At 40.4% G+C, this 27,907-nt stretch overlaps 1 protein-coding gene across 1 annotated transcript; it reads right to left on the bottom strand.

Annotated features, from left to right (window-relative positions):
• MAP3K19 (mitogen-activated protein kinase kinase kinase 19) lies at positions 1-27,907 on the bottom strand. Its single transcript, XM_075181404.1, has 14 exons — positions 27,680-27,907; positions 24,451-24,750; positions 22,677-22,868; positions 22,250-22,404; positions 20,436-20,551; positions 20,182-20,297; positions 16,014-16,071; positions 15,510-15,588; positions 14,363-14,616; positions 13,887-13,921; positions 10,255-12,465; positions 7,547-7,681; positions 6,692-7,389; positions 1-88 (listed from the first exon to the last, which is right to left on the bottom strand). The coding sequence occupies exons 2-14, from the start codon at positions 24,631-24,633 to the stop codon at positions 22-24; spliced, it is 4,299 nt and encodes a 1,432-aa protein (XP_075037505.1). The 5' UTR covers positions 24,634-24,750; positions 27,680-27,907; the 3' UTR covers positions 1-21.

Here is a 27,907-nt window from a genome sequence, read left to right as displayed (position 1 = left end):
TACGATGGCACAGTGGTAGTTTTAAGTTTTCTGCCGAATGAAGGAGTGTTGTAGAAGCTGTTCTGCAAATGGGCGATCTTCCTGATCCCTGTCAATCATAGAGAAAAACGGTTAGTCTCTGAAATAGGAGAATAAACTTCTAGTTAATGCTATTTACATGGCTTCAGTTTCATGCTAACCTGCACGGACAAGGTCGAAACAGGCTGGCTGTAAGAGGGTGTTATGTCGGCGCAAATCTGTCATTGCTCTAAAATCTCAGTAGGTGAAGTGCTTAAGAATGTCTGTCTACTTTATGAATGGTGTTCTCTATTATAAGATTTGTTTTTTTCTAGAGTAGTATTAACACATCATCCTTTGTAGTGCAGATTGGAAATCGGCAATGCTTATATTGAAGTGGTATACAGAAGCTGCCAGCATGATAATTTAGGGCTAAATACCTTTTGTCCCCATATAAAGATCTTATTTCTAGGATACCAGATTCCCCATCCCCAGTGTTCAGATATCCATAATCATCATTTATTTATATAGCGCCACTAATTCCACAGCGTTGTACAGAAAACGCACTCACATCAGTCCCTGCCCCATTGGAGCTTACGGTCTAAATTCCCTAACACACACACACACACACACACACACACACACACACACACACACACACACACACACACGTCAATTTGATAGCAGCCAATTAACCTACTAGTATGTTTTGGGAGTGTGGGAGGAAACCGAAGCACCCGGAGGAAACCCACGCAAACACGGAAAGAACGTAAAAACTCCTCACAGATAAGGCCATGGTTTGGAATCAAACTCATGACCCCAGTGCATAATGAATTTATAACATAAGGGGGGGGGGGTTTAGGAGAATCGGTTATCTGAGAAAAGTTAAATGGCAAACTAAACTCCCCAAAGCATTCTCAAGGGCCTAAAACCAGTCACCTGATCCTGCATATATAGATTTCTTCCATCTTATACTTGGCCCAGTGGTTCCCAAACTGTGCGCCTGGGCTCCCTCTGCCAGGACCAGTAGTAAGCAAAGCAGGGGGGACTACTTGGTAATTTTGACTTGGGTGGTGCCTTGAAAAAAATGATGGATAGCCTAAGGGTGCCTTGAACTGAAAAAGTTTGGGATCCACTGACTTAGCCCTATGAGAGAGTTAATTGCAGAAGTTTTGTGATGCCTGTAGTCCTTTTCTTTGGAGGCTTGTAAAATCTATAGGTCAATCTGCCCTTAATACATTTGGTGATTAGCAAACTGAACATGTAAATCACTAACAAATAAATAAACCTTTTTAATCAACCTGTAGTAATTCTCCCCATATCTATATATTTTTACTGGAGTGCGGTGCTTCACCTGCAAATAAGTGGTTGCCCATATTAAGTGCATTATGTCAGTTTCTTTTCATAATAGGTGTGAGTAGCAGACCCAGGACGTGATTAATGGTTCAGGCCACACTAGGGCAATACGCTGGCATTGCCCTCTCGGCTGCCATGTCAGGATAACGCACAGTAGCTAAAAATGAACTAATCATTTCATATCTATCTCCCTTCTCCCATTGCGTCCCCCCCCCCCCCCCCACACACACACACCAATCAGAACTGTGTGGTAGAATGGAGGCAGGAACAAGCGCTACCGAGGCTGTAGATTGGAACGGGGTAAGGGAGTGTCACGCTGGTGCCTGTTGCCATCCTTGTCTCTCCTCCTCGCACCCACCAATGGATGACTCCTCGTCTTCAGCCTTTACCATGGGAATACGTCAAGATTAAAACCGTCCTACGTTTTCTTTTTACTTTGGAGAACTATTCTTATATTTTAAATTCATTTCAGTTTATGCCTCTGTCACAATATTGCACCCCAAGAATTTTGCGGAAACCCTATTTACGCAGGCAGCCTTTAAGGCTTTGTAGGAAATAGTTTCCAAGCACAAATATACTAAAAGGGGTTTTATTTAGGAAATATGACCTATTAGAAGTAAATTCCACAGCTGTCGCTTTGGAGGAAATCTCTCCTCCACTCATTCTATTACTTTTAGTTTTCTGTTCAATAGAAGGGTAAGCAGGTGCCGTCCACTCTGTTAATTGGCAAAAATAAACTTTGTAAGAGATGAAGAAATATGTAACATGGGCACATTGTTACCTCCGCAGGAAACTGACAAACTCAATGTGGTATTTCAGCTTGGTATTATGGTGCAGTAAGGAAATTGTCATATAAATTATCCAAACAGGGTATCTCTAGATTTCCAGCTATTGAACTACAACTCCCAGCATGTTCTTAGTTGTCTCTAGTCTTATGACTGTACAGGCACAGGATGGATCGCCTGGTGAACTCAGGAGTGAAGTAATAACTTATAGGAACGTCAGACTTATGTAAACTGTCTCTTGTGCTGCAGATTGTTTCAGAAATGCTTAGTTTAGTTATTCATCTGTCTCCTCCCTTCTTGTTTATAGTTGCTCCCTAATCCCAGTGGATTCTATGCAAGAGATGGAGGAGATAGATTCAGCAGGAATTCTAGACTTTTAAAAACATGATTGCTGTAGTTTTGGGGAGAGAGGAATGGAAAGGTAATTACAAAATGTATTTTGTGGTTTGTTTGTTTTTTTCAATCATGGTTCTGACAACAGAATCCTGATTATTCTGCATTTTTATTTTATTTCATCCTTATTTAATGTCCCAAATTGGGGCAGGGGGGCATGGTGATCAGACTATATGGTCATTTCCTGTAACTGCGACCTGATTGGGCAGTTTTAAAAGGTGGGTAAAGTTGTTTGTTTTTTATTTATTTTTTGGGTTTTGTTTTGTGGTTTTTTTTTTTCTCTGCCACTTATAGATATTTCTAGCAAATTGCTATATTTTTTTTTTCTTGACTTGATTTTTATTTATTTTTTACGTTTCAATCTTGTGAAGTCCCCTTTTATTTTAAAATGCATATTACAATTTAGATCTGGTTTTTTTTTCTGTTTATTTTTTTTTTGCAGGATGGTTATAAAAAGGATCTGTAGTTCGATTTTATACCTAAAATCTACAATTTACTGAATCCATAATTTTTAACACTTAAAAAGTGGCAATAATTTAAACGGACATAATTCATCTAATTTATTCAGAACAGACAATCATTAAGGGGGTCACATTTGTAGGGACTTTGTGCCAGTTTTGTCTACAACTGGTAAGATGAAACTTGGCATGTATGCAAATTTGCTTTATTATGTGTTAAAGGAAGAACCTCTAGCAAAACAATATTGGAAGAAAATTAGTCTTATCCCCTTTCTTTTTGTTATATCTACCACTGTTTACTTGCTTTATTTCAGTTCTGTTTCTTGTTTGTTATTATGTTGTCATAGGAAAACCGAGGGGGTTTCCGAGTGCCTGGAAATCCCCCTCCAAGCCTGGGGCACTGTATAATTGAGGTGGTTGGACCCTGCTCCCACTTCACACAGCTCTGCTTGAAAAGGGAGAGCTGTGTGCACCTAACAGTAGTGCACACAGCATTGTCCATGTATATTATGGGGATAGGAAGAGTTGGAGAGCAGCCAAGTACTGTCTATTATAACCACGCCCCCATGCATGCTGGTCACACCCACTGGCGGCGTGGTGTGGAAACCCCCCTCTACAAATCCTGCGTTTGCTCCTGATTATGAACATTGAAAAATAAAATGGTTAACGCAGTCCACTGTCTTTATGTGCCACTGTAGAATAACTGGTTTGTCTATAGGATGGACACTGGTCTCTTTTCAATGTGCTACAGCTTATCAATGATTGGATATTTACTATGTTCATCCTACCCCCCCACCTACTTTTCCTTTCTGTATCCCTCCCCCCAGTCTGTTTGCTGAAATTCTTTAATAAACAGATTACTACAGGAAAACAGTCAATTATTCAATTTGCTCAATTTAGTTTATACGTGTTTTGAGGAACTATTGTATTTTAACGAGAAACAAGATAACAAAAAATTATTAATCACCCAAAATCTGTGATTTTGTTTTATTTCATGATTGATTGTATCATGTATCCAAATGTTTTGCTTTCTGCTGCTCTGTGTTAAATAACAAAAAAATCCTTTTTTTATCCTCTTGTCATCTTTCCTTTCAATCAATTACTTATGCTGACCATTAGCTGAATCCCAAAGACCTACAAGATAGTCAGGCCGATGGGGGGGGGGGGGGGTGATAAAGTGAGCCTGTAAATATTCTGTTGGTCAGGACCTGGTTGAGTTGAGTCTGTCCTAGGTTAATTCGCTCATAGCGCCCCCACACCAGGCTAATATACGGTAGGTAAAAACTAACTCAGCCTTAAAAATTGGCTCCTTCAAACACCCCCCCATAACCACCAATGTTTATATTCCAGTGTTTTCCACACTCTGCTCCACTTGGCTTTTTTTTAAAGGGCCACGGCAATCTGTCAGTCATTTCATGTTCAGTAAAATCACAACCGTAGCAGTACGGAGGAGCGAACAAGCGCTACGGAGATGGTAAAGAGGGAGGGGCTGTCTCTCCTGCCGTTTATCCTTGTCTCTCTTACTCGCTTATCCCGCAAGCGTGTCTCACTGTCTTCAGCTTTTACCATGGGAATAGGTCAACATTACTACATTTTTCTTTAATGTTTTTTGTAGCCTATCGGATAATCAGACCATGTTGCTGGTCTCCCCCATATCAATATTGGGTGCAGCCAAGCTGCTGCAGGGTCCTAGCGACTGCCATATTGGAAGTACACACAGTCAGAAGATTAGGGTGTAAGACGCAGGGGGAATTTCTGTCACTAAGTGCAATTGTGAGCTGGCTCCTCTGCCCTGCATGATACAACCGTCAGAAAAGATCTATAGCGATGTAATGTGTAAATTGACACAATGTACTTGTACACTCTGATATGGATAATTATGCATCGTTAATACAAATATAGCCCCCTCCATCTGCAGCACATAGAGGTGGAAACTAAAAGCGTTTAATAAAAATCAGACTAAGGAACTGCTTTATAACTTTGTATGTTGGCTGTTTACTATGGTGAATGGTCCACTTAATAATCTGTTTATGTAGTATTTGTGCAGCTGTGAGTTCACTCTCTGGGTTATTTATTTTGATTATTAACCAAGTAAAGCTGTTGTTGGAGCTATAATGCTCTTGTTAATTACTCATCTATCTTTTACTTGCTAGGTCATCTTGAGATATTTGAACTGCCGTCCTCTATGATGCTTCCTCCTCAGTGACTTCCTGTAAGTGTTAACGCTCCTGAATTAAGGTTTACTGGGTACTGTAATACACAAACGCTCTACTGCTATCCTTAGACACACGACCCCACTATCTTACACTATTACAACCTACTTATTATAAAAGGTTTGCTCTTGATAGTGCTCCTGTTGCTCTAAGCACAGTGGAGATGTCCGTTTAGTTGTAGTTGGCCGCTCAGAGGCTGATTAAGGGGTCAGGTCACGCTGGGCTAATATGCTTGTAGCGCCAGTTCGCCTTCCAAACCAGTATAATAAGCGGTAGCTAGTAATGAACTCGACCTTAATTTAAAATCCAGCTTCCTTTATCGCCCACCAGTGTTTCATTGTTTTTGAAACTCGGCACCACTTGGCTTTTTAGAGTCGCAGCCATTTTTGTCACTACTTTTTCATTAAAATCAGTAATGTATAGTACTGGAGGTGCCATCCTTGTGTCTCACTAGCTCAGGCGGTGACTCGTTGTCTTCAGCCTATACCACGGCTATACGTAAAGATTAAAACCTTACATTTTTCTTGCTTATTTTTTTATTTTATTTTTTATTTTGAAGAAAAACTATTCTCTAATATTTTAAAATTTCAGTTTATCATTTTCCCTGAAACAATTTTGCAACCCCCCCCTTTCCCCAACCCTGCAGCCTATTGGATATTCGGGGGCTGTGCTCGCTCGGTTTCGCCCTGTATTTTTGGTCTTTTGACTACGTTTTTTAAATACAAAATAATTACTTAAAGTTTAATAAGTAAAGTAAACATGATGGGGATTTAGCGCTAATACATCCATCTAGATAGTACTGCGTATAATGTACTTAGTTTCCCTGAATATTATGTTGGCACCTATAATTTTGCACTAGGTACTCTGTGATTTGGGGCAGCACGGTGGCCTAGTGGTTAGCACTTTTGTCTTACAGCACTGGGGTCATGAGTTCGATTCCCGACCATGGCCTTATCTGTCCGTGTGTATATTAGGAAATTTAGACTGTAAGCCCCAATGGGGCAGGGACATTACCCCACTCCTGCCTCCAAGTCTTCTCTCTACCCCACCTGGCCAGACTCTTCCCCAACCTTCAATCGTTCAAGTGCTCTCTGAAAGCTCCTCTTCACTGCAGCCTATCATATCCTCACCTGATACTAGATACATGTTTGTGTCACTTGTGTTTTGTATGATCTGTCATTTTGACAGTCTACTACTGCAGAGTTGTGTAGAGGTGTTGTCTATACCAACCAATCAGATCCTAGCTGTCATTTATCCAGTGCATTCTAGAAAATGATAGCTAGAATCTGGTTGCTATGGGCAACACCTCCACTTTTCCTTTGTAGAAGGGTTGATAAATCTACCCCTTAGGATGAGGAATGTGCTGTGTGTTCTAATGAAAAGTTTATAACCCCAATGTATTCAGTATGGCTACAACACTGCCCAGGTGGTTTTAATTCTTGACTGACCTCCACATTTTATGTATATAATGTATAATGTCTTTACATACCTGGTTAAACACAGATCAACGAAGGTTCTAGCTCTCTTAGAGAAATGACCAGGGAGAGTCGGCATGAGCCCCTTCTTGCTACCGATATAGAACATGGCCGCCAGCTTATTCATGTGAGCCAAGGGCGGTTTTCCAGTCGCCATTTCAAACACCGTGCACCCAATACTCCAAATGTCCGACTTCTCCCCGTGTCCCGACTCGCAGATAACTTCTGGAGCCATCCAGTATGGCGTACCGTGCATGGACTTTAACATCTCCCACTGGGTCCCATTCATGCTCAAACCATTAAGACGTTTGGCACAACCAAAATCGATCAGCTTGATCACCCCGTTGGGCATCAGCATGACATTGTTCCCCTTGATGTCTCGGTGCACGACCCTGTTCTCGTGTAGATAGGCAATGCCTTGCAAGATGTGACTGGTGTATTTGCTAATGACGCTTTCTTGCAGTGGCCCGAAATGTCTTAAAATGCTGGAAATCGAGCCGCCGGGGACAAACTCCATAAAAATAGTCACCACGGTGTCTTGGAGGCATGTCCCCAAGTAGCCAACGATGTTGACGTGTTTCAGTGTTTTCAGCAAATCCACCTCCTCTTGTAGCTTCTTGTATTCCTTCTCGGCTACCGCGGGGTCTGATCCGTGTAATGTCACCTGCTTGGCGGCAATGAGTTCTCCTTGACTTGTGAGGCCCCGGTACACCTAGAACCAGATTAGTTTTCAAAGATTATCGTATAACTCTGTAAACTAGTAAAAGGGATGTACACGTTCTGTATCCTGCTAGTTAGACATGTCTCCCTTCTCCCATAAGCCCCTTAGTATTTCCCCCTCTAAGTTGTGTTAGAGTAACAGACTTTACCGTTCCGTATGCGCCTTTCCCCAACACTTCTCCCTTGATCCAAAGGATTGAACTGTCATTGTTGCTCCGTTGCGAGTGATTTTCCGTCAGGTTGGTATTTGCGTTACTGTCTTTAAGACTTGTGCTTCTGCTAAACTGAAGAGACGAGAGATATGAGAAAGATCAATCATTTTGTAGAAATAAAAGCAAATACATAGTCAGGTCAACTTGATGAGTATCTAGATCATTATCATCATCATTTATATAGCGCCACTAATTCCGCAGCGCTGTACAGAGAACTCACTCACATCCGTCCCTGCTCCATTGGAGCGTAGTCTAAATTCCCTAACACACACACACTAGGGTGAATTTTGATAGCAGCCAATTAACCTACTAGTATGTTTTTGGAGTGTGGGAGGAAACCGGAGCACCCGGAGGAAACCCATGCAAACACAGGGAGAACATCCAAACTCCACACAGATAAGGCCATGGTTGGGAATCAAACTCATGACCCCAGTGCTGTGAGGCAGAAGTACTAACCACTAGGCCACCATGCTGCCCATCTAGATTATCTACTTCCTGGTCTGGGGGCCTCTGCTCTTTTGAAATGCAATGAACATAGTGCGTGAGGTATGGAACCTTATTTGGGGTTTCTGTTCCGTCACATCAGAGCTTAAACCCCAAAAGGACCCATAGGACAGCAGACATGTGCTCTGGAAGGCCCCTATACACACATTAATTGCCATTTGACCCTTTGAGATTTTGTAAGTATATTTGGTTTATATCAACATTACCTTGATATTCATATTTTTACTATGCTGTTTCATTATACTTAGTACAGTAAACTCTACGTATTTTAATATTAATTTTTTTATCCCCTTAGCTGCACTTATAACGAAAGCCGAGATGGCAACGAAAGTCTTGAAATCCCCATGGGGGATGAGAATGAAGTCAGGGACGCTGACAGGAAGCAGTGACTGTTCCCTGAAACTCTACAGGAAACCACGCGGACTTATGGGCTATACTGACCATTCTGGATTTTTAATTTTTTTGCTTTTTATCACGTGATCAATAAGTCCAAAGAGACGTTTAGGTGACTATTAATTTTTTTTATGTATTTTTTTTTTTTTTTTGGATGGTCCTTGGAGCGGAACACCTGGAGTTATCTTACCTATAATGTCTTTAATGTAGGTCGGTTCAAAAGAAAGAAAACTATGGGTTGTCGGTTTTCAGAAGTGAAAACGGACAGTCTGTCTGCAGAGCTAGCCATCATAGCACAAGCTACCAACTCAGGATATTTGTTCTAATATTTAAAACGTGGCTGATAAAAAGATTAACAGATTTTGGAAATGTTGTCTTGATTATTTTGTTGTGCAAGTGCAGCCGTAGACCTAACACTGTTTGTTCAATGTGTTCCCTGATCCTATGACGACCAACTCGACGGAATCTTCCTGATAAAGTAGGATGAATTGCAGGTCTATTTATGTTTTCCTTATTACTTTGAGCTAATAGGAAACCATTTCTATTACTGGAATATATGCTGCAGGCCTCTGGTTGTGACATGCGTTAAATATCACAAATAATAAATCTCTTGATCGATACATGTGGCAGTACTGTTGGCTATGAGGATTAGTCGCTGACTAGTAGTCTAACAGGTGCTGCCATGATTTCAAGAATCCACAATTATGTTTGAATAAAAAAAATAATAATTCTGGATCTATATATACGTTGCCAGAAAAATAATGCTTTTCCTTTACTGACCTGGAACCAAAAATGTTGTGGTATGGAAAATATACTTGCCAAAGGATAATTTGGCTTTTTAGCACTTTTGTCCCTTTTTTTAATTGTGGTTTTTGTTTTGTTTTTCATATGAACAGTTATGTATTGAACATTAAGGCTTTTATAACCGACTGGCTGTTTTGCTCCCTAGTTGACAATAACAAAAGTTTTTGCTTAAACGGTTTTCAATAACACAATAATGTTCCATTTTTGACTCAAGTTTCTTTATTGTGGATTTCTTTCGTACTGCCCAGGAGTATGGATGATGTTTCTAATTACTTTTATTTACTAAAATACCATTTCTTGGGAACATATCACAAGTAATTTAGAATGGGGTTTCAATTGTTCTGTACCATCATACTGTTCTGATTACAGCAGGGTTTTCCAAATCCAGTCCTTGGGGAACCCCTAAGAGTGCATGTTTTCCAGATCTCCTTGCTACAGCACAGGTGTATTCATTACTTACTGACACATTATAACAGATCCACAGGTGGTACTAATTCACTTGTCACCTGGAAAACCTGCACTGTTAGGGTTCCCTTAGGATTTTAATTGGGAAACCCTAGACTAAGGCCACTGAAAAATGTTACCTTGTTACCACCTTAACGAACTTGCATGACCTGTCCCCTAAACAGTGGGTACTTGATGACCAAAACCAGTTGCAGACTTTAAATTCTTTTTTGCAAATTAAGTTATTTTTTTTTTATCATATTTTGGTATTCGGCTAAGCTTGTTAATAAATTCTTATACAAACTATAATTAGACACCGTGATGGAGGCCATATTTTAGACTGAACGAATATTAATTTACTAGGGCATCAATATCTTGTATACAAACTAAACTGTAAAAGTTAATTTGTCTCAATCCATCATTTATATTTAAAAATAAAATAGTTTATTCCTTTTAAAACCTGTAACTACCATTACAACGTACTGTCTATTGATTTGTACCTGTTTCAGATTTGACGACTGACCGTGGACTTCAACATCTTGTTGGTCATGAACGTTTAGACTTTGATAATCTTCCCCTCTTTGGCTCACCAAAGATTTTGCGTCGCTGGATTCGTTGAGTAACACTAGATTCTTTTCCAGATGAAAAATGAGGTCATCCGTCAACCGTTCACTATCTGCATAGTTGTCAATTCTTTTGAGAGTCTGGGAAAGAGAATTCTCTTGGTCTAAGTTTTTTTCATTTACACTGTTCTCAATCAATATTTCCGTCCAGAAATTTTCATTGGAGGCCAAGTGTACTAAGGTTGATTCTGGAATTACCTCTGATGGTTGCTCATCACCATAAAGATTCTGAAATGATTGCATCAGACTTACTGCTTCGGGGTCTTGGACACCGGGCGCATCGTCTTTCTGCTCATTGCTGTTGATTAGACATGTGCTCTGTTGAATACCACCTGCTTTAATGGTCTCCATCGGGAGAGTGAGAGCTGAAGGTTTAGTTTCAGTAGACTCTACATTATTACAACTCTTCTTCAGCTCTTTAAACATTTTGATGAGGGTTGCTTTGGCCGTCCCGTTAATAGTGAGCGAGTTCTCTATAGTGGCTTCTTTAATTATGGACAAGCCAGAATGGTTTTGTCGGGTAGGGTCTGTGATTCCATTGAACTGACAATTTATGTTTCCACTAAAAGCCACGTTTTGTTTTATGGTTTGGATCTCCCAGTCGGTGCCAGAAATAACTATCTTCTCTGTGTTCTTTTCAACATCCTCTCCAGCCACCTGCTTCGTCACTGAATTTCTGCGGCGATGGCTTGGCGCCGATGGAATTTTTTTGTTTTTTAACTTTGGCTTTTTTGAGGCTCTTGCGCTGCTGTCCCGTGAAGAACTTGCGCTGGTACCTTTAGAGGAACAACTTCTGTTGGATGATGCGGAGCTGGCGTCTCTGCAGGGCTTGGAAGTGTTGACGTAAACTGGGGTGGCGAACATTTGGCTGATTACCGGACCACTGTCCTGTGCTTTTATCTCCACAAACATGTCGCTGTATTCTAGGCCTTGGAAATCCAGGGAAGTCTTTGCTCTAGGAGGTACGGGCGTGTTCACTGATGAGGTTAACCTCTTTGTTGTATAAACCGATGACTGAGTTTGTGAACGTTGCCTACTTCTATGAATACTGCTCGACTCTGAGTGGGTGAACTTTTTTGACACTTTTGACGGTAATGGCACAGAAGAAAATACCATGGCAGGCAGAGGAACACCCTTGTTGCTGATGGAAAGAGGTCTTTGCTTTGTGGCACAATCGGGAGCTGACATGCTCCTGGCCTTTTTACTTTTCTTAGTTTTTTTGTTGTCTTTCAGAGCATGTATGTTGAAACTGTGGCTGACGTTTTGAGATTGAGACACCAGGTTGGTCTTCCGTGTCGCAAAAACATGTCCTCTTTCTCTCTTATTGTCCCCTTGCTTGGAGAATGTGATATGTACAAAGGGTACAGGATCCAGTCTGGGTGTTCTGGATATATCGCCTTTTATGGGCTCAATAAATGGAAGTGTCAGGAAAGGAATTGCTTCAGGATTCTGGACTATGTCTTCTGCTGCTCTGTTTTCGTTGGTCAACCTTCTGCTTAATGAGCTGCTATCTTGTTTCTCCAGCTTGGTCTTACCACTTGGATCTGGCACAAGTTCTCCCTCCTCATCAGGTATGTTTCTCATTATTCCTTCCCTGTCTTCATGTATCTGTAACTGTTCTCCTTGTAAGGAAAACTCAGATTCAGTAGCGCTTCTCATTTGTGTCTGGTCATTAACATGCAATTGCGACATTCCATTTATACAGCTATTGTGCAGTCCAGCACTGTCCAAATTCTCGTAGCGCTCCACGATTTCTTTTCTTCCAGAACCAGTTCTAAGACTCTGCTGTGCGATTCTTAATGAGAGATCATTCACAAGGCTGTGTGTACTTTCACAACCAATTAAACTGGCAAAGCTAATCTGGATTAGATCTTTAGACAAAACTAGGTCTTCTGAATTGTCCATTGCTTTCTTAATGGTGTTATGGCCACAGAGTAGTCCATTGGCTCTCGTTTTAGTAAAAGGATCTGAATTTAGAGCATTGTTCGATATCTTGATTTCTTCTTTACTTCTCAATTTGGTTCTTGATAACGGAGTTAGTCTAACAGACTGAGAAGATCGAGGGGAACGACTTAGTGGTGGATAAGTCTAAAACAGAAAAGGGGGAAAAAAGTTTGTTATAGTACTCTTATTAGTTTTCCTGCTTGTGTGTTTAGGGTGTTTTTTTGTTTTTTTTTATTTTCCCCTCTCGCTATCTTAATGAATGGACAGTCCCATGAATTTCCCCCAAGTCTTCCCACGTCAAGATACATACTGATCAAATTATATTACTCTGCTTATTGTCTTGCATAGTTCGATCTTCCATTTAAACCTTACTTTACTGGTTTCAATTCCATGTAACAATAAACCTTGTTCAAAGGTAAGTGAAGATTTCAGGAGATCAATTAATGGATCTCACGAATATGTCTTTAAAAAGAAAACTAAGAAATGCACTTTTATTTACCACTGATATCATCTTCCTCCAAACATCTGTACCTATATATTTTTACAAAATGAAATCGGTGTTGCTAATATACTCCTTTTTAAGGCTTTACTAGATTCCATGGTGCGGGTTGATAGATATAGATTTTGAAACTGTAGAGGGTGAGAATTTAATCTGTTAAATGAGCGTCAATGTAAAATGACTCTCTAGCAACCGTTGTAATTGTATTAATATGGACCATTAAAAATTCTGGAACTGCCTAAGCCCAACAGCCAATTAACTCTTCAATGGATTTTAATTTAATTTTTAATTTGAAAAATAATGTCAAATGCCAAATCTTTTAAGCACTACAATCTAGCAGTGGTACCAAGTCAACGTTTTGTCAGGGGAAACTGCGCTACGGGAGGGCTGAAGGTTTCCGCATAATATCGCCAGCTTTTTCCTTTCAAACAACATTGGGTAAATTATGAAGTTCGTTCACAGGGTTCTATGCACAGAAAGTGGTGTTGCCCATGGCAACCAGTCCCATTGTGTCCAGAGTACAGTTTTGAAACTCAAACTAAATGTGTTTATTGTTATGGGTAATGGCCCCTTTTCAACTGATAACTCTGGAATAGTTTTCATAAATGTCCTAATTTTCTTTTTTTTTTCCCCACTGTTATGTTTTGTTTTCTTACCATTATGTTACACTGACTAATCTATTCTAATTGAAAACTGCCTTTGAATACGCCTGACAATGAGAATATAACCTGTATTTGCCTCTAGAAGAGGACAAACTACACATCCGATGTCCAGTTTTGGAATGCTGTTAATAACGGTGTAAAACTGCCATTGCTATGTCCTTAAAATCCAGTTTAATTTTGGATAAAAAGCTGTCTTTCAAATACAGATTTGGAACGAAGCAAAAATTTATAAAATATATATATATATATATGTTGAATTGACCATAGCCCCCTGCCATTCCACGGCTAGGCTTCTGTTGCACCAAAACAAAAAACATCCAACGCATTTTATACAGACTGTAGGGTGAGCAAAACACAGACACAGCCAGTGTGTTACTTGTGGTCTGCACTTTAGGTAAACTTACCTGGTTATCCCTTGAGGATTCCGCTGAACCAAGTCCTTTAAAAACACAAAACAATCTAATTTTAGTCTGTAATAGTTATGTTTACAAATCTTATACAGAATAAGTGCTGTCAATCTGCTGTTAGACTACTGCCTTTAACGTACTCTGGAAGAGAATCAAGGCTTTGTAAGGAGGCTGCAGGAGAGAGGAGATGACTGTAGATTGTGCCTTGGGATTTAATCCATGAATCACATTCTATATATTGGTTATTTAGGCCTGTCAGGCTAAAAGTAGATTTGGTTTGATAAAATGCTCAAACAGCCCCTCACGGTTTTTACTTGTTTTAAGCATGAATGCTGATCCTGTTTAATAGACTATTTGTTCCATTTAACACTTTTAATCTTTCGTGACCAGTGTGACGTTGCATGATCCTTCTATCCATTGGATAACCTACGGCCTGTTTGTAATTGTAGATTTATATATAGAAAATTAATTACTTTGCCTTATGTTTTCCTTTATGTATTTTATGTTCCGGAGCGGGTCTGTTCTTAAGTGCAATTCTGAAATGTTGGGTGTGGAGTGAGACCCCTCGACCAGGTACCCAAGCCCCAGACTCTCCATCTGGGAAACATTCTCATCTTTCTTCATGTGAAGAGGCGGAAGTAATGGGTATCTCATGGTGGCTGGCTGTAGGGACAAGTGCTCTAGGGATGGGTCAGCAAACCGGTGGCGGGAGAAGGAATTCTTCTTCCTAAAACACAAAGAAGGTGATTTAAATAGACGTCTATATAGTAGTAAATTGTCAGCTCTCAAGGGAATAATATCAGTTGGTACCTATTATCATTATCTACAGACTTAGGACATATTAAGCCACTTCACATGTTAAATAATATGGCATTTTGTTCCTGCAGTCTTCATTGTCCTAACATGGTCTTGTTGAGTAATGTTTGATGGATCATTCACCATCTCAAATTAGGCTCCGTAGAATCATCTGTGAATTCTTTAGTAGAAGGACCATTTCTCCACTAACTTTATACCCTTCTATGTCTAGAACAGTGTTTCTCAACTCCAGTCCTCAGGACCCCCTAGCAGTACATGTTTTCCATATCTCCTTGCTGTAGCACAGGTGTATTCATTACTGACTGACACAGTGTAGCAGGTGGTATAATTATTTCACTGGTCACCTGGCAATCCTGCACTGTTAGTGGGTCCTGAGGACTGGAGTTGAGAAACGCTGGTCTAGAAGAACTTAATGTGGAACGCCCTGTCCTACATTACGACAAGGGCAACAGGAAACGCATTACCTCCAGTTTTTGGAGCACATCTAAAGCAATTTAACATTTACAATACACTTCTAAAACGTCAATCCTTTCACTTTAATGGAATGTAAAAATCAAATGAGGGAAAAAAAAAAAGAATTGCTCAAATACATATGTTTGTATTTTTAAGAAGATGCCTGGTACAGGTAGGTAAAACTAGGCTGGTCTTATGCTTTGTGGGGTACTTACAGTACGTCAATTTCTGAACTGTGGTCACCCTGCTTGGTAATGACACACACTCAACCTGCTTCTGTATATACCCAACCTTCTCTTATTTTCACTTCTTATTAAGTATATTGGAATTAAAGCCTATTTCAGCACTCACTTTCTATGCATATGGTCTGCAGTTTCTATAGCAGCTGGAGAAGCGCTTTCTTCTTCGGTGTCTGGAAAAGTCCTGATCTCTGTAACAAGATACAAACATATATTGACATTTATTTATTTCTTTTAAACATTACACACTGTCTGGTTACAAGACATTAGTTACATATACAGCCATTACTTTCTAGTGTCTACAAGTCATAATTGCAACATCCAGTATTAGTGAATGGAGGGGGCTTGCATTCACCACATTCAGAGCCTCAGAGGACTGGAGACAGAACCAGTGATTGCTTATACAGTGCATTAGTAAAGCAACCTGGACATACGATTGGTCAGAACTTCCCGCCCACTCTCGGGCATTTCCACATGTTTCGCTCAGTTACACAACGAATTCCAACTCTACCTGTCTCCAAGAGTGGCCCAGGGGCCGTTCGCCTTCCAGCTCCATCTGTCAGACATCCCTTAACCCCAACGTAAATATATGATCCTTTAATAAAACTGACTATACCTGCTCCAGGATCCAGGTCCTCGCTTACACCATCAGTGTGAGACCCGCCACAGCTCAGCTGAAAATGAAGAGAACCACAGATTTGTATTTGGAGGTCAATGGAAATTAATTTCTCTTAGAACAGGTTATTGAAGCATATGTTGATTAGGGTTTTACATTAAAGAGATAACAAAAACAGCTTATGAGGCCCTACCTGGCCCACTTAGACAAGGACCCTTTTGCCCTGCATTTTTCCCCTCTTTAAGTATTCAATTTTTAGAAGTGATGATACTTTGCAGACATTTATTAAACATCCTGCCGGGACAGGGCGTCCGATAGGAGGCTGTCCCAGCAATGACTTTCCTTCACTAAATACTCTGAGTTCTGACCCGAAGTCTTTACTGCTAATGTAATATCTTCTTCCTCATCATTTCTCGTTTCACAATATCTGCAACGCGCAGATCCATTTTCCATTACTTAAATAGGTCCTTGTAACTTTTAAATATGTTTTTTACTGGTTTGAGTTGTATCTAATCAGGCTGGATTCTGGGAGCCTCCAGTGCACTTAGAACCAAAGTCCTGATCAGAGGCCTAATGCTTACAGAGCATGGGAGTGTGTGTATTTGGGGGGGGGGGGGGGGCACAGCACTGCTGACTTGCCCCTCCAGGGCCTCCCATAAGACCAGTGTGGAGGCCTCTTTCCGGGCAGGCTTACGCTGGCTGCAAATGCTCAGAAGAGGCCCCAAGCTTTGAGCGGGGCCCCGGGAGGTGAGGGCGGCCCCTACCCAACAGCGAGTCACTGTTTTGCTCCTGGTCCTGATTATACTATATTTACTGTCAAAATTGACCATCTGCACAGTACCACTGTCTTTTTGTTCCAGTTCTCAGTATCTGATCTAATTCTGCATGGTGTATACATTAATAATTAACGCCATGATCATGTGAAGAGCCTCCCAGAAGCTCCCCCCCCCCCCCCCATCATGTAATTGGATGTATCAGCATTTTGTCCCTGGAAATTATATTCAAAGTGAGGAAGCTGCATCTGTCTTTGCCCTGTGAAATTAAATAGCACAAACTCCCATTTCACAACCTGTTGAAATGGTCCCATTCTGCGAGGCAATTAGTCATTGTACAGAGAGGTGGCTGTGCCAGTCATCTGTTTAAACACGATACGGCTGAGTGATTTTTACCCAAGAGGCAGGTGGTGCAGTGTACGCTGCTGACAGCTTCATGGAAAACAAAGCAACTCCATCTGCTTGGCCCAAGAGCATTGTGTCCAAAATGTAGAGACACACAGTGCTTGTAAACGTACCTCCCGACTGTCTCTACTGGACCTAAATCCCCTGCTCCTCATTCATTCTGTAAACGACCGACTGCAAGACGTGATATGTTCCTAAATTCAATGCAAATACTTTTATACCTTTTTTTTTTAATTTTTTTTTAAAATGTTGGTGTTTTTTTGCTTTATATCGTTACTTACCCTCTTGTAATTCTGCTCACATTATTTTGCATGTGTGACAAAGCAATGAACGGGTAATATATACAAATGTAAGGTTATTGGTATCGTGATCATTTATTTCTATAGTGCCACCAATTATGCAGCGCTGTACAGAGAATATTTATCACTCACATCAGTCCCTGTCCCATTGAAGCTTACACTCTAAATTCCCTACTGCACACAGACCTTAGGTGCTCCTATTTAGCCAGTTGAAACATCAGGGGTTATAGACAATTGGTGGTCAGGATGTGGTTGGTCTAGTGGTACAAATGAGATGTAACCACCAGAAACAAGCTTAATGTAAAAAGTTGCTAGCAGGAACAGAGTTCCATTAATGTGGATGCCAACTTAAAATATAAATACATTCTTGAACGTTTCAGTTCTGTGATTAGTCTCATACATGGTGCAATCTTAATATGGGACCCAGTCCAATAGATAATTGATTATAGATCTTATTGATGGAATGGTTGGTTGTTGTTTGTGTATTGTTCTTTAAACTTGTTTTTGCAAAAAAAAAAAATGTGCAAAAATACTTTGTAATTTTACAAATAAAGAGAACAAAAGTCATTTAGAGAATACTCACAGCATTTCTATAAGGTAAACAGTTTTGTGTTTATAACAATTATATTTGCATTAAAGTTTTCAAGCTAATACACAATCTGGTATCACTCTTATTGTCATGGTTGACCAGCAGGAGTGAAGAGAGTGTTGCTGAGAGACAGTAGATCACGGGGGCCCTTCAGGATTAGGTGGAACGTGGGACCCCAAGTAAATAACATTCTGTGATCGTGTATAGTTTGGAGTTCTGCTTTAAGGTTCAACCATACACATTGGGCCTGATTCATTAAGGAAAGCAAATAAAAAAATGAGTAACTTTGCACCTGGGCAAAACCATGTTGCATTGGAGGGGGAGGTACATTTAAATGTGATGGCAGATTTATAGTTGGGGTAGGGCATGTCCTAGATCAACTTTAAATTTCAGTGTACAAATAAAGCTATCAAGTATTTGTGTGCTGCATGAAAAATCAGTCATAATTTATCTTATGTGCAAAATACCTAAATTGCACCCCTTGCATTGTAACATGGTTTTGTCCAGGAGAAAACTTACTAATTTTTTTGCCGTACATTCCTTAATGAATCAGGCCCATTATATTTACTGATCCACGGTTATCATATTTTAGGGTAGACACATTGAGGTAGATCTATTTTTTTTTTTTTATAGAAGGTTTGATAAAAGTGTTGCCCATAGCAACCAATCAAATTCTAGCTATCATTTAGCTAGTCCATTCTAGAACATGATAGATAGAATCTGATTGGTTGCCATGGACAACACCTCTTCTGTTCGTTTTTATAAGGCTTAAAACATCTACACTGGTGTCTAGTATGAATAATCTGTAAAATTATTAATAAACAAGGCCAAGGTTAGAAATAAAGCAGCCTAGGAATGCTCAAGTACACGTAATGCCTGTCAGATTTGAAGATGTGGCTCCTATTTGAAGCCCTGTATCTCCGGGTCCTAGCGACACTTATCCTCTGTGAGGTTTCCTGCTCCGCTAATCATCTCATCATCTGAACTTCTTACACACTCTGCCAACCACAATGGGGCACTCTGCCAACCACAATAGGGCACCAGCTGCAAAAGTCACTTTCAGAAGTCACTGGAAAGCAGCAGTTGTTTCCCAAGAAGAAACAGCTTTCGAAACCATCCACATTCGAAACCATCCACATTCGAAACCATCTGAGCAGGTCAGAGGCTTTCACAGAATCCTGTCATTACCATTTTGTAATGGGGGCATATATCACACCTTAAAAAAAAAACTTTAGAATCATCTGTGCAACAAAATCTGCATTTCTATATAGCCTGGAATGTCCAGTAATTGTATTGTACAATATTAGTATTAATTGATCAGTCAATTTGCTTTCCTTTCTCTCTGTATATATGAAAGACTTAGGAAGAACATTCTATGTACAATAAATAAATGATATGTCTGCTATGTACAAAAGTAGCCACACAAATTCTACACAACAAAGTCTAACGCCTCCATTTATTAACTCTTAGTATAATATTCCTTATAGTCTAACTCAATGAAGTCCAACTATTTCCACGGCGATGGGTGCCTATAAGTACAGGGCTTGTGGGATGAATTGTATTAAACAAAATAATGTTCTATTTAATAGAGTCTGATGAGGTTGTCGGAGATTACGGGGGATACAATAATAGTTTTGGAGGACCAGCAGTTGGACAGCACAGACCTAACTAATAATTCTTTGAATAGAACCCCCCACCTACCTCCGATAGGTACTGATAGGTATTTTTAGGTGTCTGTATCAGTGTACGTTATCAGCAAGCTTCCTGCTGGCCTTAATTAACAACAAGTGCCTATACCCTACTGCCAGGGCCATAACTAGGGCTATGGGATAGGGGAGACCACCCATAGGGGCAACACTGAAGGGGGGCACAGTTTATGAATATTTTAGGTTAATTTGGTTAAAATTAAGAGCTATTGGGCCGGCATTTTTCTTTCTTGACTCCGGCGCTAAAATTTCAATAGCTCTGCCTAACTTACCTATAACTTGAAAAGTAAAGGCGTGAGTTGGGGGGAAGAATTGTTAGTTAGGGTAAAGGGTAAACTATATTCAATGTTACAAAAAATTGGAGTCTTAGATTAGCCCTTGACAAGAGCATCTTACCTCCTTCCCGGGGACTTCGCTGTGAATGTTGGGACTCTTCAGTCTAGGCAGAGGTGTGTCGTATAAAAGAGGCTTTGTGTCAGGACAAAAGTCACAGCAGGCTCCGTCTTGTGTGTCTGAAAGCAAACGTGAACCACACAGGCCTGTCATGATGAATAGTTTATAAGTAAAGATCCTGGGGAAGTTTTATTGTGTATAACAGTGGTACACTCGTTGTGTGCCGTATGTCTGTCCACTACAATACAGCCCTTTACCTGACGGAGGTGGGGACTTGTCCAACAGGGCTGTCAGCTGCCCTCTCAGGGGACTCTGAGTGGCTGATACGTAGTTTATGGCAGATTTTCCGCTTGCATCCAGGAGCTGAGCATCTCTGTAATTTACAATTAAGGTTACATATGATCTTTTCTTTCATCACATTCATTGTTTTTAAGGGTTTTGTCAGAGGCAAGAAGTGATTATGGCTTTCACTGGATCTGTACTTAATAAATTAGCCCCACCCCTTTTTGATTGCTGTCACTTTGATGGAAATATCAAGATTAAACTGAATTAATAAAAATATCGCTAATGTGAAGTGGCCGAGTGACAGGGAAACATACAGGCAAATAAAACATGGTCACAATGAAACACACTCTCACATAAAAAAAAAAAAAACAATTGAATACACTTTCTCTAAACAAATGATAAAATCTGTGTACAGCTCAATACATAGTTTTGGCAGAGCCCTAATACAATTTTGTCAGACCAATAATGTATACCCCGTCATACTGGGAAGGGTTTTTATGGAATGAGCATCTGTTACGCTCTGTTATACAATGAAGCAAACAATATCTTCAGGTCACAGTGAAGATCCATTCGGGTTAGTAAATTTTTTTTATGCAATGGATGGAGACAGCCATAGAGCACTTACCAGCTGTTATTGTGTGTTTAGTTTCTGGTACGACTTAATTATCAGGGAGTAAAAGTATTAATCTGCGATTTCTGCCCTTAAAGACATTGCCGTTTTAAATATAGCTGTCAAAGTTGCTGAATTCGCAGATTAATACATTTACCCCCAGGTTGGGTGGGACACAGAATAGGTAATCTCAAGGATCTGGTTTGATTATTTATTATTGTTTATTTAAATAGCACCACCATATAGTGTAGCGCACAAACTCACCTCCGGATGCTCTGGTTTCTGCTGACAGTCCAAAAATATAGTGGTAGGATGGCTGCTTAAAGAAATGGTTCTTTAGTGTGTATGTGTGTGTGTGTGCACTTGTGTGTTAGAGAATTTAGGCTGTAAACTACAATGGGACAGGGACTGATTTGAATGGCTAAATATTCTCTGCACAGTGTTGGGGGGCATCTGCCCCCCGGGCCAGTCCCATATTGGGCTACCTTCAGCTGGCACTGGGCCACCTGCATATTTGTCCTTCTGAGTCGAGTCTTGCCACCCAGGCTAAAATTTGCCAGCCCTCCCCTGAGCTCTGTGTAATATGGTAGCACTATATATAACCAATCAATAATAAATTAATAATTAAACCAGATTCTACAGCTTAATCGGTGCCATCCAAAAATGAAAGACTTTGGCCCAAAATTCTTGAGCTGAGGATCAGATCCACAACACATTCTCCATTGAGTCTCATCTCATCCTCAAAAACATCAAATCTATCTGGAGCTCTGTTCCAGTGGGATAAAACCTCATATATGTTTTTTCTTATTAAAGTGCTAATACAATTTTTTGGGCTGCCACCAAATTCTTTGATCTTTCCTGTTGACATCCTGAAAAAAATGCCAATTTTTTAAGGCTTCACGTAAAAAATAAATAAACCTGAAAAGTAATTTGGTGACAGTTTGCAAAGACCAAATATGCCACTTTAAGTTTCTTATTAGAAAGAAAGATAATGGTTGGGCTGTTGAAGAGGTAAATCGTTTATGATTGGAGTCTGGAAGGAAACATGATGAAACACAGAATTATTTTTACAGGCACAAGACTGAAATGTAACCATATCCCCAGTGGATTTTGTGCATTCTACAAAGACAACATCATATTTTCCTATGTTGTTTATTTATAGTTCAGCAAACTCACCCGTGATGATTCAGAAGTTCCCGTAGCACGTCTACAGGTCTGTGCTCGGTCTCCATGGCCAGGCCATCGAAGAGGTCTACGTCCCGTACCGCCAACATCACAGGCGTTAGGCCTTGTTCATTCATGGAGTTTACATATTGGCAATGTTCTCTGGACTTAAATAATAAACAACACACCAATCAACAAAGGGGGCATTAAAAGAATGGCTTCATGACAATATGACTTTAACTATGGAACCCATTGGTTTCCGAACCTGTCCTCAGTCCTCATTGTCACTAGTAGTTAGTAAATTAATGAACAGCATTCTCATAAATATTGATTAATCCCAGGAAAATGCCTGCATCCACTACACCCTAAGCTACGCTGTATTAAGATTATTTAAGATCTTAGTCATTGATCTCTATGGATGCTTTGTAGGTCCACTGACCAGCAGGTGCTGAATGACCTCCAGGTCTCCTTGCCAAGCGGCCTGTGCCAGCGTTAGCTGTGGAAATTCGGTTCTGGTAACGGCGGTTAGCAGCTGCGTCCGGATCACAACGTTGGCGACGTGTACGGCTGTCTGGTTGCTACAATTGTACAAGGTGACATCTGCTCCGTGTTCCAGAAGAAGTGTGATGACCTGAGAGAAGAGATGCGAGAGTGATGACATTATATAAATGATATAAATGTTACTATCTACCAAAATTTGCATAACATTTTCTGGGATACTTTGCTACTAGATATGTATATAAATGCATAATGTAGGGTGGACTCTGTACAGCCATCATACATTTTTGACAGAGTGGGTAGAGAGATTTGATTCTGACCCCAGGGGCTATCTGCAATTAGCGTCATCATCATCATCAGCTATTTATATCGCTCCACTAATTCCGCAGCGCTGTACAAAGAGCGCACTTATGTCAGTCCATGCTCCATTGAATCTTACAGTCTAAATTCCCTAATACACAGGCAGAACGAGAGAGACTAAGGTCAATTTAATCACAGCCAATTAACCTACTAGTATGTTTTTGGAGTGTGGGAGGAAACCGGAGCACCCGGAGGAAATCCACGCAAATACAGGAAGAACATACAAACTCCACATAGTTAAGGCCGTGGTTGGGAATCGAACTCATGACCCCTGTGAGGCAAAAATGCTAACCACTGAGCCATCGTGCTATCCATTTGTGTTTTCCATTTTCATGTGGATTTTCTCTTAGTGCTCCAGTTTCCTTCCAAGGTTCAAACACACACTGATGGGATAATTGGCTTTTGACTTAATTTACTCTGGCTCAAGTTTTTGTGAGCTTGTGGTATGGAAATTAGATTGTAAGCTCCATGGGGCAGGTACTCATAATTTGATTGTAAAGCTCTGCAGAATATGTTGGTGCTCTATAAATAAAGGAAAATAATAATAAATAAATAACTATCATTTTAACATTATACTCAGGGTCTATTTATCATTGGGGGCGCTAACGATCATATTTTTATTGCTGCAAATTGCAACGGCACAAAGTACTGACCGCTATTTACTTTGTTGGGGCTGTTCTGGGAGCCCTGACGAAGACCCATCTCCTTATTAATACTCATTCACCAACAGCTTAATGCTCCCAGCCAAATGAGGAAGTGCTGTGCACATGGTGCTTTGACCCATAAGGGATCTAGAGAAGCCGGAGAGGGTTCAGCTGGATCTCATGTTGAAATCAAGTTACGTCATCCTGAGGCGGCGTTAACAGCTGTGAACAGTTGACCTTTTTGCAACTTAGTAAATTGCCTCAATCCACCGTCCCCATAGAGGTCTACGCGGACCGTGGTAAGTGACGGTAAATAGGTGGTAGAAGAGCCCTTTGCTCTTGCCTCAGTGGCTCTTCACAGCTTAAATATACAGAACCCGATGATACTAAGAAATGTATCCAGTTTAAAGAGCAAGAGACGTTGTACTCTGCACTTCAGTAAATTCCCAGGAATAATATTCTTCACCCACTGGGACTGTTTTTGAAATCAGGGACAAATGACAACATTTATTATTATTACTATTATTGTTATTAACATTGATATAGTGCAAGCATATGCTGTAGGGCTTTACAATAGAGCGATGACACAGTTCAGTCCCAATTGCTTCATTAAACCACTGCAGGACTCACAGAAGCAGAGACAGCGTTAAGTGACTTCTGCTAGTTCACCATAAAATTTAATAATACAAGATTTGTATTTCTTTGTTTTACCTCTGAGCGGTTTTCCTCAGCAGCCGCTATGAGAGGCGTGTTCCCAGACTCTGGATGCTGAGCGTTGATAAGTCTGGGGTCAGTACTGAGACTTGTGATTACTGCCTCCAAGTTCCCCGACGCAACAGCCTCCAGAAAGACCAAACGCAGTTCTCCATTGTCTGCGGTCCGCTCCATGACCATTACCTAAGAAATATTCAGTTTTGTCATCTGATTTAGTTATTGTGCAATTTCAGGAGCTGTCTGTCTAGAGCCATTCAAACTGGTCACTGTGTGAACTGATTCATCTTCGAACGCAACCTACACACAAAAAAACATATTCTGTAAAATAAATGAACAACTCATAATACTATAATCATTTATAAAAATATGTGTTTAAATAAAATAGATTTTTACATTAAATACATAAATCAGGATGTTTTTAATACATATAGTATATACAATCATAGGCAAACCGAGGAGGAGGGGTTCCTAGTGCCTGGAAAACCCCCCTCCAAGCCTGGGGCACTGTATAAATTGAGGTGGCTGGACCCTGCCCCCGCTTCACACGGCTCTGCTCGAAAAGAGAGAGCTGCGTGCACCTTACAGTAGTGCAGGCAGCATTGCCCATGTATATTATGGGGATAGGAAGAGTTGGAGAGCAGCCAAGCACTGTCTAATATTATAGCCACGCCCCCATGCATGCTGGTCACGCCCACTGGCGGTGTGGTGTGGAAACCCCCCTCTGCAAATCCTGCGTTTGCCCCTGACAATGCGTTTTTAGTTTCTCTTCCTTTCATACACATGTTCTGTGCACACATACGTGTAGTTTTTAATACAAAGACTATGCTGTGTCAGTGATCACTATCAGTCGGCACTTACACCTGCGCTGTAGCTGGTTCAAATGATACTGCTAAAGAACACGTACTTAAGAAGCGATTCTCCTGACTGCTGCGAGCGCGGATGTATTTATTTCCATTAGATATAACTAAGTAACCAAAGTTAGTGCTGCATCAGGAAAGTTCAGTTACATGACGATCAAGCCATAAAGCCAGCGCCATTATCAAGCTAAAACATCAAACTACGTCATAAATGGATGTACAATAACCATTCGTTAAACCAACCAGCAATATGAGCAAGGTACAGAAATATCACCTGACTTTATTGAATAAGGAAGGTGCGTGTATACATTACCAGCAGCATTCCTGCTGCTAACGTGCTTTATCTTAAGAACACCTGTCTCCCACATACAAAGGAGTCAATATTCATGAATGAGGCCTATAATTTCATTAAGAACCATCCATGCAGAGCAAGATTATTAAATTGGAATAATTGGAGGGTCAACAAACCATTTTACAAGTCATTCAGTCATCATCATCAGCAAAAGCGTAGTCTGTCTGATAATGGGTAAATGGATCCTTCATGGCTTTATCTACACCGCATTTTGTTAGATGATTTGTGGTATTATTGTAGATAATCACTGTATAGTACACAGGAATTTCTAATATAGGTATAAACTCCTGTAAATAATAAGCAGTGAGCCCTGATGTCACCACGTCAGTCGTTAGTCATCGCAGTCTGACAGAAGCTACCGAAAGCGTCTTTCAATAGGATTACAGACATGAAGTCTGCAGAGCATGGGGAAATATCTTCCCCCATTGTCACAGCTCTATCTCAAACAACCTACTAAGATGTTTACATACAGTATATGTCTTTGATGTCGACAACATGCTCTATACAGGATCAATATGTCCACCAATGTTCTATAAGTGGTTGTCACCTCTTTAAGATTAAGATGAAGTAGGAAATATTTAATACTGACTCCATGTTCCAAATCTCCTTTACTTAACATGTTGTACATTATAGTCCAATGCTGTTCTCTAAATGGCAGGTAAGGAAATGGTCCAGATGAAACACACAATCGTGGCAAGATGTATAATCATCTCCCTTGTTAGGTATCGCACATATACAATAGGAACCATCAGGCTAGAGATCTGCATAATACCCTTCTACCACAGACAGGGTACGTCATGAACATCTGCCCCAGATATCCACCTCCACCGAGGTATTACCGAAGTCAGAGAGGGACGACTCTCACTCCTGTTCCTCTGGGCTCACACTGTGGTAAGTAACTCAATTGGGAACTTGTACAGCTTATTCAATGGGGGGTAACTCAAAACCAAACATGGTGGCAGCTCAACCCCAGTAATAGCCAAGCCTGACAAAAGCTACAGGGCCCAGAGTCATAGTACTCTTTATAATACACCAGCGTACCCAGTGGTTGAAGTGGGCTGGTATATAGTGGTATATCATACTGCCACTTCTCCTACTGACCTCATTGTAACACTATCATGTTCCAGTCACTTACATAATATATATATATATATATATATATATATATATATATACACAGTTGTGGAAATGGGGGGTATACGTTGTATGTCATACTGCCACTTCTCCTACTGCCTTCATTGTAACACTATCATGTTCCAGTCACTTACATTATATATATATATATATACACAGTTATGGAAGTGGGGGGTATACGTTGTATGTCATACCGCCACTTCTCCTACTGCCTTCATTGTAACACTATCACATTGCAATCACTTACATTATATATATATATATATATATATATATATATATATATATATATATAATTTCATATTATTTATATTAGTTTTGTAAATTTTCCAGTGCCGAGACGCTGCTGTCTTTAGAGCATAATAAATAAAGATGTCAGGGTTTCACTGTGGAAGGGAAAACTAATCCTTAACCCAATGCTTCTCCTACAATAATGTAAAAATAACAGTATGCACAACAAACCCCAATGACTTTAATTCCAAAAAATAAAATGCTTTCTTCTGTCTAAAGGACAGACAGTTACGCTCAGGACAGGTCCTGGCTGTTTCCAAATCAGACATAGAAATATCCATTTAATTTGCGGAGAGCCGGGTTCTTGAGTGGGCTACAGATTTTTTTTGGGGGGCGGGGGGCTAATTGGGGCACCGTACATCAATGGTTGCTATTCCTCTAACAACAAGTAAATATGTGGTAATACACCTCACTCACTCTACTTGTCCAAAAATTGCCAGCCGCCCCATGTTAAGTCTGTAATCATATTTATACATACAGTTCAGTGTGACTCTCCACCTGTGACTAAACAAGTTTTGTTCTCCAGTTTACAAGACACAGCAGCTGATAAACATGAGACAGGTGTAAGCGAAGGTAAAGTGACACCAATTACCTGTCTGGGGATTAGGTGATGTCAGCCAGAGATTACAGCTGTCTGCAGAGTGACAGACACAGGCTGTGGTCCAGGGGTGCAGAGACCATCTCAGCTCTGCCTTCTTGCCCTGGTCCTGTTCTTGTTGACGTCCTCAGGTTGTGTCTCTGAATCATGCAGCCCCCACACTAACTGACTGAAAGGACTTTCTTGAGGCTGATGGACGTCTCATACAGGCGGATCTGGCCA

The sequence above is a fragment of the Mixophyes fleayi genome, chromosome 7, assembly GCF_038048845.1.
Source record: "Mixophyes fleayi isolate aMixFle1 chromosome 7, aMixFle1.hap1, whole genome shotgun sequence".
NCBI lineage: Eukaryota > Metazoa > Chordata > Amphibia > Anura > Limnodynastidae > Mixophyes > Mixophyes fleayi.
This window is presented reverse-complemented; position numbering and strand designations above follow the sequence as displayed.